An 18,038-nucleotide genomic window follows, 5' to 3' on the forward strand; every position below is an offset into this window, starting at 1 on the left:
AGTTGGTACTTTAAGCAACTACTGCACATTAACACAAATAAGACAGAGCAAAAATGAAGTCTCGGTACAGTCTGGGAATCTCTGGGCCATCTATATTAACTTTGCATTTGCAGGCATAGGAAAAGGAAGTTCATTGCTTATACAGGGAGTTAGTTCTGTATGAAATGGACAGACTGAACATTACCATGAAAAATCTACTAACTGAGGTTGGGCCTCCGACAACCGCATGAGAAATATTCAAAAGTGGCATAAGATGCATGAGAAACTTAAAACCCGAGGAGTCAAACTGGGATAGTGATGGAAAAAGTTGAATATTAACGGAGGAAAAAGAGATGAGGCTGTGACAATTAAATGAACCAGGGGAAGAGAAATGACAGAGAAACCAGAATAATAATTCAGTTAAAAAGCACAATTTTGTATTGAACATTTGGTCTAACAGATGAAATACAAATAAATGATTGAAATACATTTCTGGAACTCAGTATATGATATTCCACATCCTGGAACTGACTAACATTCATGACCCAATAAGAATTCAGCTCAACGGCAGAACTTCATTAAGGATGACTATCTATAGAATGTGAGTAATAGGACACAGAGCAGGACAAGGATGAATATACTATTAAACAGTATTGGGAATTAAACACTCTGATTAGAAAGTCTTGGGGAGAAAGGCTACAGAAGAAAAATTAATGAAGATATCCTGCATCAAATGAAAGAAATATAAATAACAGAATTTTCAATACAAAGGCAAGAAAGAAAAGGTGTGCTGCATGGGAAATGTGGTTGGAACGACCGAGTAGAAGAATAAAAAAATATGCAGAACCGCCCTTTGAGAGTGAGTGAATACATCCCAGTGAATGGTGATCACTGAAGTCCAGAGAAACGAGAACTACTGGTAATTATCACTATTGGAATAAGGAAGGTCTGATTGAGACTGTACTCAGTCAACATTGCAGATCTGCAACAACCTCAACAGAAAACATGATTTGTGTCCATAAATGCTTGAGGCAGCAGGCTTTCAATCTCAGCCTGGACCACCAAAGGATGTACCAGGATAAAACACACAACCTTCAAAGAGCAATAGGGAAAAATGGAATGGGGAACCTCTCTGCATGAATAGAAAGGAATGGATTTTGTTGGCCTTGATAAAAGATTTGAGACAAGCTATCTAACTAAGTGGACAAGATATTACATATTTGAGATGGAGGGGGAGAAAGAAACTTCAGAAAAAAGGAAAAGTTACAAGTAAGCACAGTATCAAGAGCAGTGTTACTGTAGCTACTGAGAAATATAGTCTCGCAGCCCAATAATACACCATCAATAGATATCTCCTGAAGCAAGAAAATGAAAAGTCTCGCCCACACCTATCCCAAATGAATGTGCATTTGTGCCATCAGTTTGCCAATATAATTCCAACTGTCGGTTTTCCTGGTGACATCAGTTTTTGTCATTAGAAATATATCACTACTACACAAACAGCTGAGTTCTACAACACCGTTCTCAATTGCTGTAACATAAGTTATATTCTCTCTGCCCCTCCCCATTTGGCAATGCACTGGAGATTCTCATACCTGTAAAATAGTTTCAAAGTTAAATGTGAGCCCATTCCAGAGGGTGAACTCGCCACTTGAAGCCCCGGTGACCAACCGCCTTCCTTCAGGAGTCCACTAAACATAGAACAAAAATAATTATTCAAATATTCAAACATGTTCAATACTCAGTGCAAAAAATATTTACAGCTATCTCTTTTATGCACTGCACCAACAGGAAGATGCATTGCAGTTCAATAGTTACAAACACATTTTGTATATAGAGCTTTTCTTGAGGCTGTTAAACATTATTCTGGAATGTATATATATTTGAGACCAAATTGATGCAAAAGGGAAATTTTGTTACTTCTGTGGCAGCACACCAAAGTTTGCATTTATATGGCATCTTTAAGACAGTAGCATTTCAATTTACAAACATCAAAACCAATCCCTTAGGTAAAGCAATGACCGACTCATGGATGTCTTTGATTGCTGAATACTATGGAGTTCACACTCCAACTGCTGCCTCTCCAGAGGTATTGGCACATGACATGTGGTTGCTTGAACTGCAAGTGACAGCTCATCAGCCAGTTTGGAAGCAAAGGTTTTCTTGTGCCTATATTAGTTAAATCCAGATGCAAAAAACCTGAAAGAGAACAGGTTTAGGGATTTGAACTGGAATAGAATTCCCACTGTTCAAAACATTAATGATCTTGATGAATTTTTCATGAACAGTGTATCTACATTATGCACAGAAATAAAATGTTATGACCAAGAAATAGAGCAAAAGTAGTAAATGGATTTTGATGACAAATGATATGGAAAAAATAGTAATGACTGATAAGTGCAATTAATGTCAGTGCAAAAAACAAACAACAAGGTAAAACAAATAATTGGAAGTAAATTCCAATGACATACAAGTGATGTTGGGTGGAACGGTGGTACAGTGGCAAGCAGCATGGTGGCACAACGGTTAGCACTGCTGCCTCACAGCACCAGGGACCCGGGTTCAATTCCAGTCTCAGGTGTGTCTGCTTGGAGTTTGCACATTCTCCACATGACTGTGTGGGTTTCCTCCAAGTGCTCTAGTTTCCACCCAGGTCCAAAGATGTGCAGGTTGGGTGGACTGACCATGCTAAATGACCCCTTAATGTTCCAAGATGTGTAGATTAGGGGGATTAGCAGGATAAAGGTGTAGGGTTACTGGGGTGGGCCTGGGTAAGATGTTCTGTCCAAGAGTCTGTGCAGACTCGAAGGGCCAAAAGGTCTCCTTCTGCACTGCAGGGGTTCTATGATTATGCAAGGTGACCTCAGCTGTGAGCAGTGGTACAGAAACAGCAGTGAGACAGTAACAAAGACAGTTCCAGATATAAGTGGCAAAAGCAGATTAACCAATTTTGATTGGATAAAAGATATGTTGGAGGGGAAAAATTGAATGGAAGAGGCTTTTCCCGATTATACTTCACATTGCCAATGTTGTATACCAGTTCCACTACCATATTTTTGAATCAGAATATAGAACCAAACTTGATTCAAGTCCACCAATCTATTCATTATAATGTGAGCATCAACGGGACCTTGGTCAGTAAATGTTTCTTAGTCCAAAGTCGTGGAAAGTGCAGCTGACAGACTCTTAAAAAGTGATTTCATTCCCATTTAACAAACCAGTTTGGCACAAGGTCAAAAAAATTACAATGTATTATCTATTTTAGTTTAACTCTTACATTCTTTTGAGTACTTACCCTGACAACAAACACAGGACATTTCACTTTATTGGTTGAGGTTCTTACAAATTTTGTGGTTACAGCATTCATAGGATTTTGCAGCATTCCCATAGGCGGCACCAACTGGAAAACATTAAAGATAACATCAGGACCCTATGTGTTACGTGGCAAGAGCAACTAACAGCACAGACATGAATAGAACCAAACAATGGTACAGATCCATCAGAAAGCCAAGTTAGCCAGCAGCAAGAAACCATAAGTCAGACTACACCAAACCAACCCAACTGCACAACCAAAAATAAGCCAGACCCAATAGTCTAACTGAAATTTAAGCCAGACCAACACAATACTGCAACCAGCATGACTGAAACCAGCACAACAATGACTGGGGCAGGTCAATGAAGAGCCACATACCTGAATCACCAACATTAGAACAAAACCAACAGAAAAATCTTAATACCTCACATTCATCTATCTGCCTCTTCCCTATAAAGTATAATATTCTGGAGTATTACATTTACTTGTTGAGGTTCGAATGCAGAGTTTTTCCTACTAATTCTGTCAGAATGCTCAAGCATGTGTATGTTACTTCGTTCATTTTTTTTTAAATCACATTTTTAATTTTCTTAGATGGGTGTTGCATTCTTGCTAAGAGATTCTTTCACATTGGGTTAGTCCCTGATGCTATCCACAGCACTGCACCAATCTTCTCCCTAGGACATAATGCCACACAACCAATAATTGTATCATGTTTGTTGCAATTTCCTTAGTGATCAGAAGCAAAGTGCCATTTTCCTCCTGAATTCAGTTACATCCAGTCTTGGTTCTCACTGCAATCTTTTTCCTTTTAATTCAGTTACAGGATGCGGATGTCATTGCCAAGGCCAGCATTTACTGTCCATCCTTAACTGTCCTCCTGAAGGTGATGTGAGCCACCTTCTTGAACCACTACAGTCCATGCGGTGTAGGTGCATCCACAGTGCTGTTTGGGAGTTCCAGGATTTTGAGCCAACAACACTGAAGGAACAGCGATATAATTTCTTGTGCAATTAGATGGAACCCTTAGGTGGTGGTGTTCCTGTGCATCTGCTGCCCTTGTTCTTCCTAATGGTAGAGTTGTGGGTTTGGAAGGTTCTATTGAAGAAACCTTAGCAAGTTTCTTGCTAAGAAACAACTTGAGAGGGTACGCCAGGGGTCGAGAAAGTGAATGCTTAAGGTGGTGAATGGGATGACAATCAAGTGGGCTGCTTTGTCCTGCATGAAGTCGAGTTTCTTAAGTTTTGTTGGAGCTGCACTCATCCAGGCAAGTGGGGAGCATTCCATCATACTCTCAACTTGTACCTTGGGGAGGCTACAGCTGAGTTACTTAGTGTGGGATATTCAGCTTCTGACCTGTTATCTGCTCTTGTAGCCACAGTGTGTGTGTGTGTGTGTGTGTGTGGCTGGTCCAGTGAAACTTCTGGTCAATGATAACCCCTTGGATGTCAATGGTGAGGAATGTGGTGATGGTGCATGCATTAAATTTCATGGGGGAAGGTGGCGGGATTATCTTTTACTAGCAATGGTCATTACCTGGCACTTCTTCGTTGTGAACGTTAATGCTCACTGATCAGCCCAGGCCTGAGTATTATCCAGATCTGTAGTCAGGAACTGCTGGATTATCTTAGTAGCAAATGGAACTAAATAATGTGCAACTATCCACTTCTGAATTTACATTGGAGAGAAACAGCTAAAGATGTTTGGGCCTAGGACAGTGCCTTGAAGAACTCTTGCATCAATATCCTAGGTTATGATCGGTCTCCAACAGTCAAAAGCGTCTTACTTTGTACTAGGTATGACTGCAGCTAGTGGAGGTTCCCCAACCCTCACCCCACCTCACCACCTGGACTTCAATTTTAATTATTTTGAAAGAGAATTCATTCGCACCTCACTTTTAGAATTTAGCTCTTCTGTCCGTGTTTGGACCAAGGCTAGAATAAGATCTGGAGCCAAGAGCTCCGAGTCAAATCCAAAATGAGTGTTTTCTCAAGCAGCTTATTGGGAGGCAAGTGCTGCTTGATAGCATTGTCAGTGACACCTCCATGACCTTGCTGATGATCAAGTGTAGGCTGATGGACAAGAATTAACCACATTGGATTTGACCTGTATTTGTGGCATGACATACTTGGGCAATTATCCACTTTGTCAGGCCTATGCCTGTGTTCTAATTGTACAGAAAGGGCTTGGCTAGAGATATGGCCACTTCTGGAGCACAAGTCTTCAACACTACAGCCAGTCTGATATTGGGGCCCAACCCTTTGCTACAGCTGATGTGCTCAGCCAATTCTTGATATCACATGAAGTGAATCAAATTGGTTCAAGATTGGGTTCTTAGATCTTAGGAGGTCAAGGTGGATCATCTATTAGGCACTTTATGGCTGAAGATGGTCGTAAATGCTTCAGCTTTGCCTTTTGCACTTCTGCTCACTGCCACCATCGTTGGTGATAGCGATGTTCTTCGAGCCCCCTCCTGTTAATTGTTTAATTGTCCACGACCAGTTAAAACTGAATGTGACAGGACTACAGAGTATAGATCTGCTGGTTAGAAAATTGTTTTGTTCCATCTACAGTGAGCAGCTTTTACTGCTTAATATACACGTGTTGGCACCTAATACATCGGGTGCTGCTCCTGGCATGCACTTCATCATTCCTCGTTGAACCAGCATTTGTACCCTTGGTAATGCAGTGAGAAGTAAGCAAGGCTGTGATGTTACAAATTTGGCAGAATTCAATTTAGCTCATAGCCCACAGCACCTCATGGATACCTAGTTTTAAGCTGCTAGATCTGTTCTGAATCGATTTCATTTAGTGATAGGGTTACACAGCACTTGAAGGGTGTCCTCAGTATGAAGATGATTCTATCACAAATATTATCACAGACAGACGAATCTGCAATAGGTGGATTAATGAGGATGAGGTCAAATAGGTTATTTCCTCACTATTATTCTCGTATCACCTGCCACAGGCCCAGCCTGGCAGCTATGAACTTCAGGGCTCAGTGACCACAGCCGGTAGTGGCGTTGCCGCATCATGGTGATGGACATTGAAGTTCCCAACCTAACATCTTCTGTGGCTTTTCTCTTCCAGTGCTTCTTCAAAGTGGTGTGCAAAATAGAGGAGTACTGATTCATCAGCTGAAGGAGGACAGTAGGTGGTAACCAGCAGGAGTTTCTCTGTCCATGTTTGACATGATGTATATTTGTCTCTCTGATGTACTTTTAATCTAAGCTGCATTCTTTCTTCAGTCAAAGCTAATAACCCTAAGAGTGCCTTAGTTTGATTTATTTTCCATCAGGCTAATTCTTGTGAAATAATTTATTTGAGTTACATACACAAACAGAACCATGTTAATGAAATAAAAGTTCATTATGAGCAGCATCCAGCTGTTCTGCTACCGAAATACAAAAATAAAACAATACCATTGCCACCAAAGTGGAACTGAATTAAAATGACCAACCAGACCACCAGCATCGCTGGGCCACCTAACACGAGCAGCAAATTAAATTGGCGCAGCGAATTTACAAAGACTTTGCCTTTGCGATGCTTACATCATTATAATATGCTGAATCTGGCTGGATTGCACGAAGGTCTCTGTGATCTCTTTGCCAAACTCGATTCTAAAATTGAAGATAAAAAGAAAAATCAGAAATCAAGAACTAAACCAGAAAAATTATTTACATACTCATTAGGTAAGTTAAAAGCTAAAAGAATGCATAGTTATGATCTTACACAATACCATGCAATGCTTCACCATCACATTCAGTATTAAATGAGGCATTAAACTCTGCATAAACCAGTATTGCTGAATTTTCATCCTGAACAGCGGTGTGTGAACGACCCTAGTTCTACATTTATATATTGACCTCAGCATTTTCATTTGTCCCACAATACTAATGTTAATTCCCAATACTCGTTCCTGCCCAAAGACATGCCACACAATACAATACATACTTCACATTCTTAAACTAATTCACTATCAACACTTCTTGCAATGAGAACTTTCACTCGATATGTTCTGGCAGATTGACGATAACCTTCAATATAATGTTAACAGCAACACCACAGAGCTGTTCCATTCAATGTTGCAACATTGATGCTTCTCAATTTGATTCAAACAAAAAGATTTAACCGATCTTCTCGGTGCACATTCTTTTCTAAATTCTACTCTTCCGCACCTCTTCCTTTTGGTTGCTGGAGTGTAAAATGTGTTAAGAAATCATTTTTCTGTGATTTAATCATAATCGCCAAGTCACAGAGCGTGAAGATTGAGCCCAAGTACTCTGAACCAGTATTGAGCTTCCTTAACTCTGGAGCAATTGTCAGCCTGGTGCTATGAAACTAATTCAGGAAAAGCAGGTATATTCTGGTCAATGGGGGCATAACAGTGAGGAAGACTTATGCAACAGACCAGAAAACACAAAATCAATGGCAATAACATAATACACCATTCCTAAACTTTGTTCCTTTTACATTACTGGAATTTTAAAAAACACTTTCTGAATCCAATGTAACATTGGCCCATAACTTCCTCACTCGCCAGTGTCGTATTTGGGGAGGCTAACCCTAAAGATGCCCTGGGAAACCCTTTCAGAAGTTCCCAGGTAAGGGTTTATACAGCAATTGTCCAGAAGCACCAACTTCCCCAGGACAATTATATTGTGCTGGGATGTGGAGATGCCGGCATTGGACTGGGGTGGGCACAGTAAAGTCTCACAACACCAGGTTAAAGTCCAAAAGGTTTATTTGGTAGCACGAGCTTTCGGAACGCTGCTCCTTCATCGGTGAGTGGGATGTACACCCCCCCACGCAGGATGCCACCGGCCCCCTCATGTGGGACGTCTGCCCCCACACCCCCCCCACCCCTCCCCCACCCCACAAAATCCGGCTGGACATCCTCATCCCCAATGACCACTATCATCCCCATACGATAGCGTGTGCCCCAAGCCCCACCAGGTCAGACCAAACCCCTCATGTCAAACCACTCCCTTCCCCCGATCCTATGCCCCATCCCCTCCAATAATAACACTTAAGAAGCTTTCATAGAAAGAATTCATAGAAACCCTACAGTGCAGAAGGAGGCCATTCGGCCCATCGAGTCTGCACCCACCACAATCCCACCCAGGCCCTACCCCCACATATTTACCCGCTAATCCCTCTAACCTACGCATCCCAGGACTCTAAGGGGCAATTTTTAACCTGGCCAATCAACCTAACCCGCACATCTTTGGACTGTGGGAGGAAACCGGAGCACCCGGAGGAAACCCACGCAGACACGAGGAGAACGTGCAAACTCCACACAGACAGTGACCCGAGCCGGAAATCGAACCCGGGACCCTGGAGCTGTGAAGCAGCAGTGCTAACCACTGTGCTACCGTGCCGCCCTTGACACCATCCAGAACAAAACAGCCCCCTTAGTTGGTACCCCTTCCACAAACACCAACTCTCTCAACCACCAGTGAATATTAGCGGCAGTGTGTGTACTGCAGAAACACGCCAAGGCTCGTTAGGCGGCAATTTCCAAATCCAAGACTACTACCATCTAGAAGGACAAGGATAACAGACACCTGGGAACAAGACCACTTGTAAGTTCCTCTCCCAAGTCACTTACCATCCACATACCTTGGGTACTTACTTGCCCTGGCCTATTATTTTCTACGGGACCTTTAAACCTGCTTCATGGCAACTAGTGTGTAAAAAAGAGGCATGTATTCTTTTATTCTGCTTCTTTTAGACTGCAACATTAGAGCCAGAGACTCTGCTGCCTGAATCTCACCCGGCTTGCATGAGTAATATAGGATGAGACAGGCACTGAAGAGTTTTCGTGCAGTTAAGTGGGTATGGAGTGGCAATCTGAGCTGATTGCCACTCCAAGGAAGCTTTTCTTTATTCATTTACGGGATGTGGGCTTTGCTGGTCAGGCCAGGTCAGCATTTTTTGCCCATCCTTAGCTGTCTTTGACAAAACTGTGGTGAGCTGCCATCTTGAACTACTGCAGTCCCTGAGCTGTAGGTATACCCATAGTGCTGTTAGGAAGGGAGAGAGTTGCAGGATTTTGATCCAGCGACAGTGAAGAAATGGCAATATATTCCCAAGTCAGGGTGGTAAGTGACTTGGAGAAGAACTTACAAGTGGTCTTGTTCCCAGGTGTCTGCTATCCTTGTCCTTCTAGATGGTAGTAGTCTTGGATTTAGAAGTTGCTGCCTAACGAGCCTTGGCGAGTTTCTGCAGTGCATCTTGTAGGTTGTACACACACTGCTGCTAATATTCACTGGTGGTTGAGAGAGTTGATGTTTGTGGAATGGGTACCAACTAAGGGGGCTGTTGTGTTCTGGGTGGTATCAAGCTTCTTAAGGGTTATTAGAGCTGCACTCATCCAGGCAAGTGGAGAGTATTCCATCACACTGACTAGATGGTGGGCAGGTTTTGGGGAGTCAGATGGTGAGTTACTCGCCACAGCATTCCTAGCTTTTGACCTGCTTTTGCAGCCAGTGTTTATATGAATAGTCCAGTTCAGTTTCTGGTCAATGGAGACCCCCAGGAGGTTGACAGTGGGGTATTCAGTGAAGGTAATGCTATTGAATGTCAAGGGGTTATGGTTAAATTCTCTCTTGCTGGAGATGGTCATTGTCTGGCACTTGTGCAGCACAAATATTACTTTTCACTTATCAGCCCTAGCCTGGATATTGTCCAGGACATGCTGCATTTGGCTATGGAGTGTTTCAGTATCTGAGGAGTCACGAATGATACTGAACATTGTGCAGTTATCAATGAACATCCCATTTCTGACCTTATGATGGAAGGCAGGTCTTTGATGAAGCAGCTAAAGAGGGCTGGGCCTAGGACACGACCCTGATGAGCCCCTGCAATGATGTCCTGGAACTGAGATGATTGACCTCCGACCACCACAACCATCCTCCTTTGTGCCATGTATGATTCCAACCAGTGGATGGTTCCCTCCCTCCTCCCCCCTTCCTGTATTTCCACTGACTTCATTTTTGCTCAGGCTTCTCTGTCAAATGCTGCCTAATGCTGAGGGCAGTCACTCACACCTCACCTCTAATGTCAGAGGTGAAATTCAGTTATTTTGTTCACATCTGAATGAATGCTGTAATGAGGTCTGGAGCTGAGTGACCCTGACGGAACCCAAACTGAGCGTCAGTGAGCACATTAATGCGAAGCAAATGTCGCTTGATAGCGCTGTTCATGACCCCTTCCATCACTTTACTGATGATTGAGAGTAGACCGATGGGGCAATATCTGGCCAGATTGGATTTGTCCTTTTTGTGTACAGGACACATTTTTCCACATTGATGGGTAGATGCCAGTTTTGTAGCTGTACTGGAACAGCTTGGTTAGGAGTGTGGCAAATCCTTAAGTTCTTCAGTACTACTGCCAGAATATTGTCAGGGTCTTTGTGGTATCCAGTGCTTTCAGTGGTTTCTTGATATTATGTAGTGTGAATCAAATTGGCTGAAGACTGAAGCTGTGGTGCTGGGGACCTCCGGAGGAGGCCAAGATGCATCATCCACTTGCTGAAGATTGTTGCAAATACTTTTGCACTGACGTGCTGGGTTCCCCAATCACGGAGGATGGGAATATTTATGGAGCCTCCTCCATAATTGTTTCTGGAACATTATCTGTAAATTATAATTCCATGAGTATGACTATGTCACGACTATACTATTGCTAGACTAGTCAGAGACAGCACAAGTCCTTAGATGTTAGTTAAGGGGGCCTTTGCAAGGTCGACAGGGCTGGGTTTGCCATTATCATTTCCAGTGCCGAGGTCGATTCCTTTGTTTTCTTTGCAGCAGTTGGACACAACTGTGTGGCTTGCTAGGCCATTTCAGAGTCAACCACATTGCTGTGGGTCTGCAGTCACATGTAGTCCAGACCAAGTAAGGACAGGTTTCCTTCCATAAAGCATGGACATTAGTGAACCAGCTGGGTGACCAGAATAACACAATGGAGAGCTTTTAATTGTCCAACTATGCATCAAGTTACCATTTCTGCCATGGTTTGTGCAGGTGTGGTTTAAGGTTGCCCATGAATTTCATTGACGTTCCTGGAGGGTTACAGCATTGTAGCAAGTGGATGGGAGAAGAATGTGCATCAGCACAGCAGCCAGGATGTTGGATGCAACTCAAGGATACCAGTAATATGCAGCATTGTATGCAGAATTCAGTAGGACATTAGCAAGCCAAATGTGGCTACTTTTCATCCATCCCTTTGTACAGTACTCTACTCAGCTTAGAGTACACAAGGATTGTCACCGATGGTGTTCGCTGGTTTGTGTTTGCCAATATCTGGACCAGCTTGACCCTGATCTCCGTTTTGGTGGCTTTCTTCAGGTGGTCATGGGTGATTAACATGCAGTCCAGCTTCACTACGAAATAGGTCAGAGTGGGGGTCATATTGCACATTATTGTCACAGAAGGTGACTTTCAGGGTGCGCATAGCCTTCCTGTTATCCAGAAGGAATGCAGAGGCTGTCGTTTAGTGGGGCATTGGCTTGGCTTCTATTTCCTGAAATATTCCTCTCTGGTGTTTAGTTCTTCGTAAAAGATGAACTCAAGGTGGTTGAAGGTGACTTTGTTGCCAGGGCAAGGCATGTGCATTTATAAATATGCAGGGCTTCACCGGCAACATGTTATCCACAGAGGCACTGAGGAGCACAAATATTAAGCCTTGAGGAAGTCTGCTGTTAAAGAATGAGGGTGAGCCGTCTTTGCCTCAAGTCAATACTTAACTGTCTCATTATTCAACATTGCCTATTGCTGGAGTAGTGTTTTGAGGCAGGGGGTCAGCCTTGCAAATTTCAGCACCAGTCCCTTAATACAGACCATGTTGTAGGCTGATAACAGGCTTACAAAAAATGTAGCATTGGATTTTCCCGAAAATGTGATGCCTTCAGTGAGCATTCGCTTAACAAAAGGGGTACTCCTCTGGAGAATGCATTCCAGGAATTTATAGGTCATCCAGCATGGAAGTTCACAAAAGCCCATCTGAATGCTTGAAGAATCACCATAAACTAGAACTTACATTTATGGCTGCCATTCTCCCCAAGATGAATTACTTGTTGAAAAGTTGCCATGGGAGGAACTTAACAGAGTCTACAAGGTTAATGACAAGTGGAAAGGAAGCAGAAGAGCACAGCAGCTTTTTGTTTTTATTTATTAGTGTCACAAGTAGGCTAACATTAACACCACAATTAAGTTACTGTGAAAATCGTCTAGTTGCCACACTCTGGCACCTGTTCGGGTACACTTAGGGGCAATTTAGCATGGCCAATGCACCTAACCACCACGTCTTTCGGTCTGTGGGAAGAAACCGGAGCACCCGGAGGAAACCCATGCAGACACGGGGAGAACGTGCAAACTCTGCACAGACAGTCACCTAGGCCAGGAATCGAACCCAGGTCCCTGGCACTGTGAGGCAGCAGTGCTATCCACTGGGTCACTGTGCCACCCCTCAAGCTACTCAAGATTATTCTAGGCCTCAGCTTGGAAGCAGTTCTCTTACCTACACTTGCTGCAAATAGGGAGAGAGAAAGAAGGAAAATATCTTGAATAGAGAAAGGAAATATTAATCCGAACGGATCAGATTAAATCTAGAGTGCTCAGTGATAAAGATTTTGCGCTGCTCCCCCAAAAAGATCATAGATCATAGAAACCCTACAGTGCAGAAAGAGGCCATTTGACCCATCGAGTCTGCACCGACCACAATCCCACCCAGGCCCTACCCCCATATCCCTACATATTTACCCGCTAATCCCTCTAACCTATGCATCTCAGGGCTCTAAGGGGCAATTTTTAGCATGGCCAATCAACCTAACCCGCACATCTTTGGACTGTGGGAGGAAACCGGAGCAAACCCACGCAGACACGAGGAGAATGTGCAAACTCCACACAGACAGTGACCCAAGCCAGGAATCGAACCCAGGTCCCTGGAGCTGTGAAGCAGCAGTGCTAACCACTGTGCCGCCCAGCAAATGCCACTAGCTTTGGCATTTGTTACCAAATAAACCTGTTGGACTTTAACCTGGTGTTAAACTTCTTACTGTGTTTACCCCAGTCCAACGCCGGCATCTCCACATCATCACTTAGTTCTAGCCTATGCCACAAGTGGAAACATCCACCTGGTATCTACCCTGGTCATCAAGTCCAGGAGTGGAATTTGAAACCAAAACTATTTGTTATCCCAACTGCCCTGGTCTATACTTATCCTTCAATCAACATCACAGAACTACACTATCTGGTCATTGTTACATTGCTGTTTGTGGGAGCTTGCTCTGTGCAAATTGGCTATCTTATTTCCTACATTATAACAGTGACTACACTTCAAAAGTATTTCATTGGCTGTAAAGCACTCTAAGATGTCCAGTGGTTGCGAAAAGTGCAACATAAATACAGGTTTTTCTTAAGGAAAACATCCTCAATTTCTCTAGTCTCTCCATGTTAACTGAAGTTTTGCATGCTTGGTACCATTTTAGAAAACTGATCTTTAGATCTCTGGAGACAGCTGGACAGGTAGGTAAGATGGCTATGAAGGCATATGGGACACTTGCCTTTATTAACTGAGGCATTGAATATAAAATCAGGGAGGTTATGATGGAGCTGTATAAAATGCTGGTTAGGCCACAGCTAGAGCACTGTGTGTAGTTCAGATTGCACTAGAAAGATTACACAGAAAATTCACCAGGATGTTGTCTGTGCTGAAGCATTTCAGCTATCAAGAGAGACTGGATAGGTTGGAGTTGTTTTCCTTGCAGCAGAGAAGGCAGAGGAGGGACCTGATTGAGGTGTATAAAATCATGAGGGGCATAGATAGGGTGGAGAGGAAGAAACTTTTCCCCTTAGTAGAGGAGTCAATAACCAAGGGCCATAGATTTAAGGTGAGTAGGAGATTTAGAGGGGAGTTTAGAAAAAACTTTTTCACCCAGAGGGTGGTAGGAATCTGGAACTCACTGCCTGAAAGGGTGGTAGAGGTGGGAACCCTCATAACATTTAAGTAGTATTTAGATGTGCACTTGAAATGCCATAGCATACAAGGCTACAGGCCAAATGCTTGAAAATGAGATTAGAATAGATAGGTGATTAATGGCCAGCATGGACATGATGGGCTGAAGGGCCTCTTTCCATGCTGTAAAACTCTGACTCTAAAACATCTGCACTCTCTCCAAGGCTTTGCAAATCTTCCTATAGTACGAATGGCAGCCTCATTCTGCATATGGTTGCTTTACAGGACAGGTATTGTCTAGTATTGACTATTAGGTATCAACAACACTGGCACAGGACATGGCCACATATGTGAAAATAAAACCTAAGGGGCAACAAAAACTGGAATAGAAATTAGTAGGCCGCCAGTCGATATAAATGGCAACCACAGTGAAGCTGAACATTGGAGTATTCAGTGGCCGAGGGATGATGCAGATTTGATTTCCATTCTGCTTGATTTCAACTGGGCAATCCGAGACTGGCTTCAGTGACCCCATGAATAGGACAGGGTAGTACCTCATGCCATAGTAAGCATTCTCAAGAGCAGTCTGCCTGCCCATTGAACAGCAGGTACACAAAACAAAGCAGAGATAATCTATTTGGGACGTATCAGTTTGGGGGAGGAAATGATCTCACAAAGCAAACACAATGCAGGGTGTAAATATAGATAGAACAGGGGAATCTTTCGGGGAAAAAAGTTTAACCTAACACTGATACTGGGGAAAATATTTCAGAATTAGAATCATGGACATAATTCTAAACATCCAAAAAGGAGTGGCTTTGGTTTCACCTGAAGATTAAAAATCTGCAACAGGAAACCTAGTTGCCTCAAACCGTAACACTTCCAATTTTAAAGGAGGTCGAACGAAAGTTGGATGACCAATACTCGCTCAGGATGTAGGCGGTCAGTGAAATCTTTTAAGGAGTCTACATGTCTCCATTTTAACCATTTAAATACTCTTGTCCAGAACAACCTTAGCCTCCATGACCTACAGCACTCACCCAATCACCAACCCCATCATTGACCCAACCCCCACCTCTCACCATTTCTCCCACTGAGGCAGGAACTCTGCGCTCAAACCTGTTCCTGTGCTGCAGCATTATGCTGCAGGATTTCCCCACCAACAGGCAGCCAAACTTGTCAATCAGGCAAACTGGAGAGGCCAATTTTTAAAAAATGGAGATACTCATGCCATAGTCGTAAAATTCCACAGCATTTGTGGAAACAGACTTTTGGGTTTCCGGATCACAATTCCTCTTCCTGACCCTAGGGAATATCAGGGACAAAGGCTCTTGCAGCACAAAAAGCAGCCACAGCCATTAAGCCCATTCTACTCCACTGTCTACACAACATTGTTGAGCACACAGCAGTGAGATTTCTAGCCTGCTTTGTGAAGTATACGACAAATAGTTTTTCACAAGACAATAAGAGTTCTTACAGAATTTAAAATCAAGATGATAGTTCCTGTATCTTGAAAGATAGTAAGAGTTTTAACAACACCAGGTTAAAGTCCAACAGGTTTATTTGGTAGCAAATACAATTAGCTTTCGGAGCGCTGCTCCTTCGTCAGATGGAGTGGATACCTGCTCTCAAACAGGGCATACAGAGACACAAAATCAAGACACAAAATTAACCTGGTGTTGTTAAAATTCTTACTGTGTTTATCCCAGTCCAACGCCGGCATCTCCACACCTTGAAAGATAGCCAATTATATGGAGATACGAATTCTGGTATTGATAAAATAACATAACTTGTTAAAAAAATGATGGAAGTTTAGAAGCAGTGAGAGGTGCGGGAAGAGAAAAGAATAGGGAAGGTGCTATAAGGTGTAAAACAGGATTAAATGACAAAAAGAGCCACGTAGTAGGATAAGAAACAAAAGGGGAGTCATGACCACGACCTACTGCTTAAAAAATAGGAAGAGGTATTATTGATCTGAAGTTGCTGAAAATCAGTGCTGAGTAAGAGGCCTACAAAAAGACTTGGGGCTCTAATAAGGCGACAGCTCTTACTCAGGCAGGGATCCAACTTCAGACGTACACTGGATAGGTTATACCAATGTTTAGGGTGTTAGAGATGGGGCATTACACAAAACAGCCAAGAAGCAAAAGCATGGTTCTTGATGGTACAAGAGAAAGGGCCTAGTTTACTAGGGTGTGACTTGCTCAGTAAAATTCCGTTGAATTGGGGTGAGCACACAAAAGTGATAAAAGGATGTCATTCAGAAATATCCTGAGGTTTGCAAAGATGAGCTGGGTACACTGTACGGCACTACAATTTTTGTAGATCCTCAGACTACTTGCTTTTTCAAGCCCAGAATAGTGCCCTATGCATGAAAGGACAAAGTGGAGGAGTTGGAACGGCTGAAGAGGCTGGAATCATTGAGCCCGTTGAGTTCTCACATTGGACAGCTCCAAATGTTCCTGTTCTGGTGTGATGATACTATGCACATTTGCGGGAGTTACAAACTTGCCATTAATTAGGACTCCAAGCTGGATGCTTACCCAGTGCCACAGATGGAAGATTTTTTTCAACCCTTGCAAGAAGCAAGACGTTCTCAAAACTTGACACCTACCAGTAGCTTTTGTTAAAGGACTCAAAACAGTATGTTTTGAACACCGAAGGATTTGGTCAAATGCAATCATCTGGGTTTCAGAGTGTTCTCTAGTGCAGTGATCATTCAGAGGACAATGGACAATCTGTTGCAGGGGATTCCTCATGTAGCAGTTTAGATGGCATTCTAATCACAGGGAAAATTGAGGAGTGCCTTAGTGACCTGGATCAACTGTAAAACACATTTTCAGAGAAGAGCTGTCCCTGAAGCATAACAAGTGCATCTTCCAGGCACAAAGTGTGGAATATCTGGGTGACAAAATCACAGTGCAAGGTTTGTCCCTGTGGAAGACAAAGTCAGAGTTATCAAAGAAGCTCTAAACCCCAGAAGTGTGTCCAAGTTCAGGTCATTTCTGGGCATGGTAAATTACGACAGGAAGTTTCTGCCAGATCTTTCAACAGTGTTGGTACACCACTGTATCTATTACTTCACAAAGGAACAAAATGGAAGTGGGGGTCAACACAAAATGAAGTTTTCACGGATGTGAAAGCACTGTTACATCAACTAATTTGTTGGTTCACTTTGATCAAGGCAAAGTGCTCATTCTGTCATGGAATCCTTGCCCTACGGTGTTGGGGCAGTACTCTCTATCTGACAGAGGACAAGTCAGAAAAACCCAATGGGTTTGCATCATGTACACTGGCAACAGCTGAGGAGGAATATTCAGTTAGGCAAGGTCTAGTCTTTGCTGTGTAACAGTTTCATCAGTATCTTTACGGTCATTCATTCACCATCTATACCAACCACACAACACTGATGAGTCTTTTCAGTGAATCCAAGTGCATTCCTCCTATGACCTCGGTGAGAAAACAGCGCCGAGTTCTCTCATTGTCAGCTTACCTGTATAACACTGTGTACAGGGCAGGGAAAGACAATGCAAACTCAGACACACTGCGTCATCTCCCTTTACCAGACATACCCACAGACATTATTTCCTCCAGAGACAATTTTCTCACGTGAGACACTTTCACATTCTCCAGTGAATGCTAAACAGGTTAAGCAGTGAACAAACAGAGACCTTATTCCATCTCAGATGAATTGATGCCTTATGCAGAGTTAGTCTAGGGTTATAGGGGTGATGAATTGAGGACACATGCAAAGTGGAAAGATGAGCTGAGTATGCAGGCTGTT

General features: G+C 43.0%; 1 protein-coding gene across 4 annotated transcripts in view; it reads right to left on the reverse strand.

Annotated features, from left to right (window-relative positions):
* The window catches only part of wdr33 (WD repeat domain 33), a 106,461-nt gene that overhangs the window by 57,064 nt on the left and 31,359 nt on the right, over positions 1-18,038 (reverse strand). For all 4 annotated transcript variants that reach the window (XM_078209215.1, XM_078209212.1, XM_078209213.1 and 1 more), the window contains 3 exons: positions 6,844-6,912; positions 3,275-3,379; positions 1,575-1,670 (listed from right to left, as the gene is read on the reverse strand). In XM_078209215.1, coding sequence (XP_078065341.1) covers positions 1,575-1,670; positions 3,275-3,379; positions 6,844-6,912 — 270 coding nt within the window. The remainder of the gene's footprint in view (positions 1-1,574; positions 1,671-3,274; positions 3,380-6,843; positions 6,913-18,038) is intronic.

This window comes from Mustelus asterias, chromosome 3, assembly GCF_964213995.1.
Source record: "Mustelus asterias chromosome 3, sMusAst1.hap1.1, whole genome shotgun sequence".
Taxonomy (NCBI): domain Eukaryota; kingdom Metazoa; phylum Chordata; class Chondrichthyes; order Carcharhiniformes; family Triakidae; genus Mustelus; species Mustelus asterias.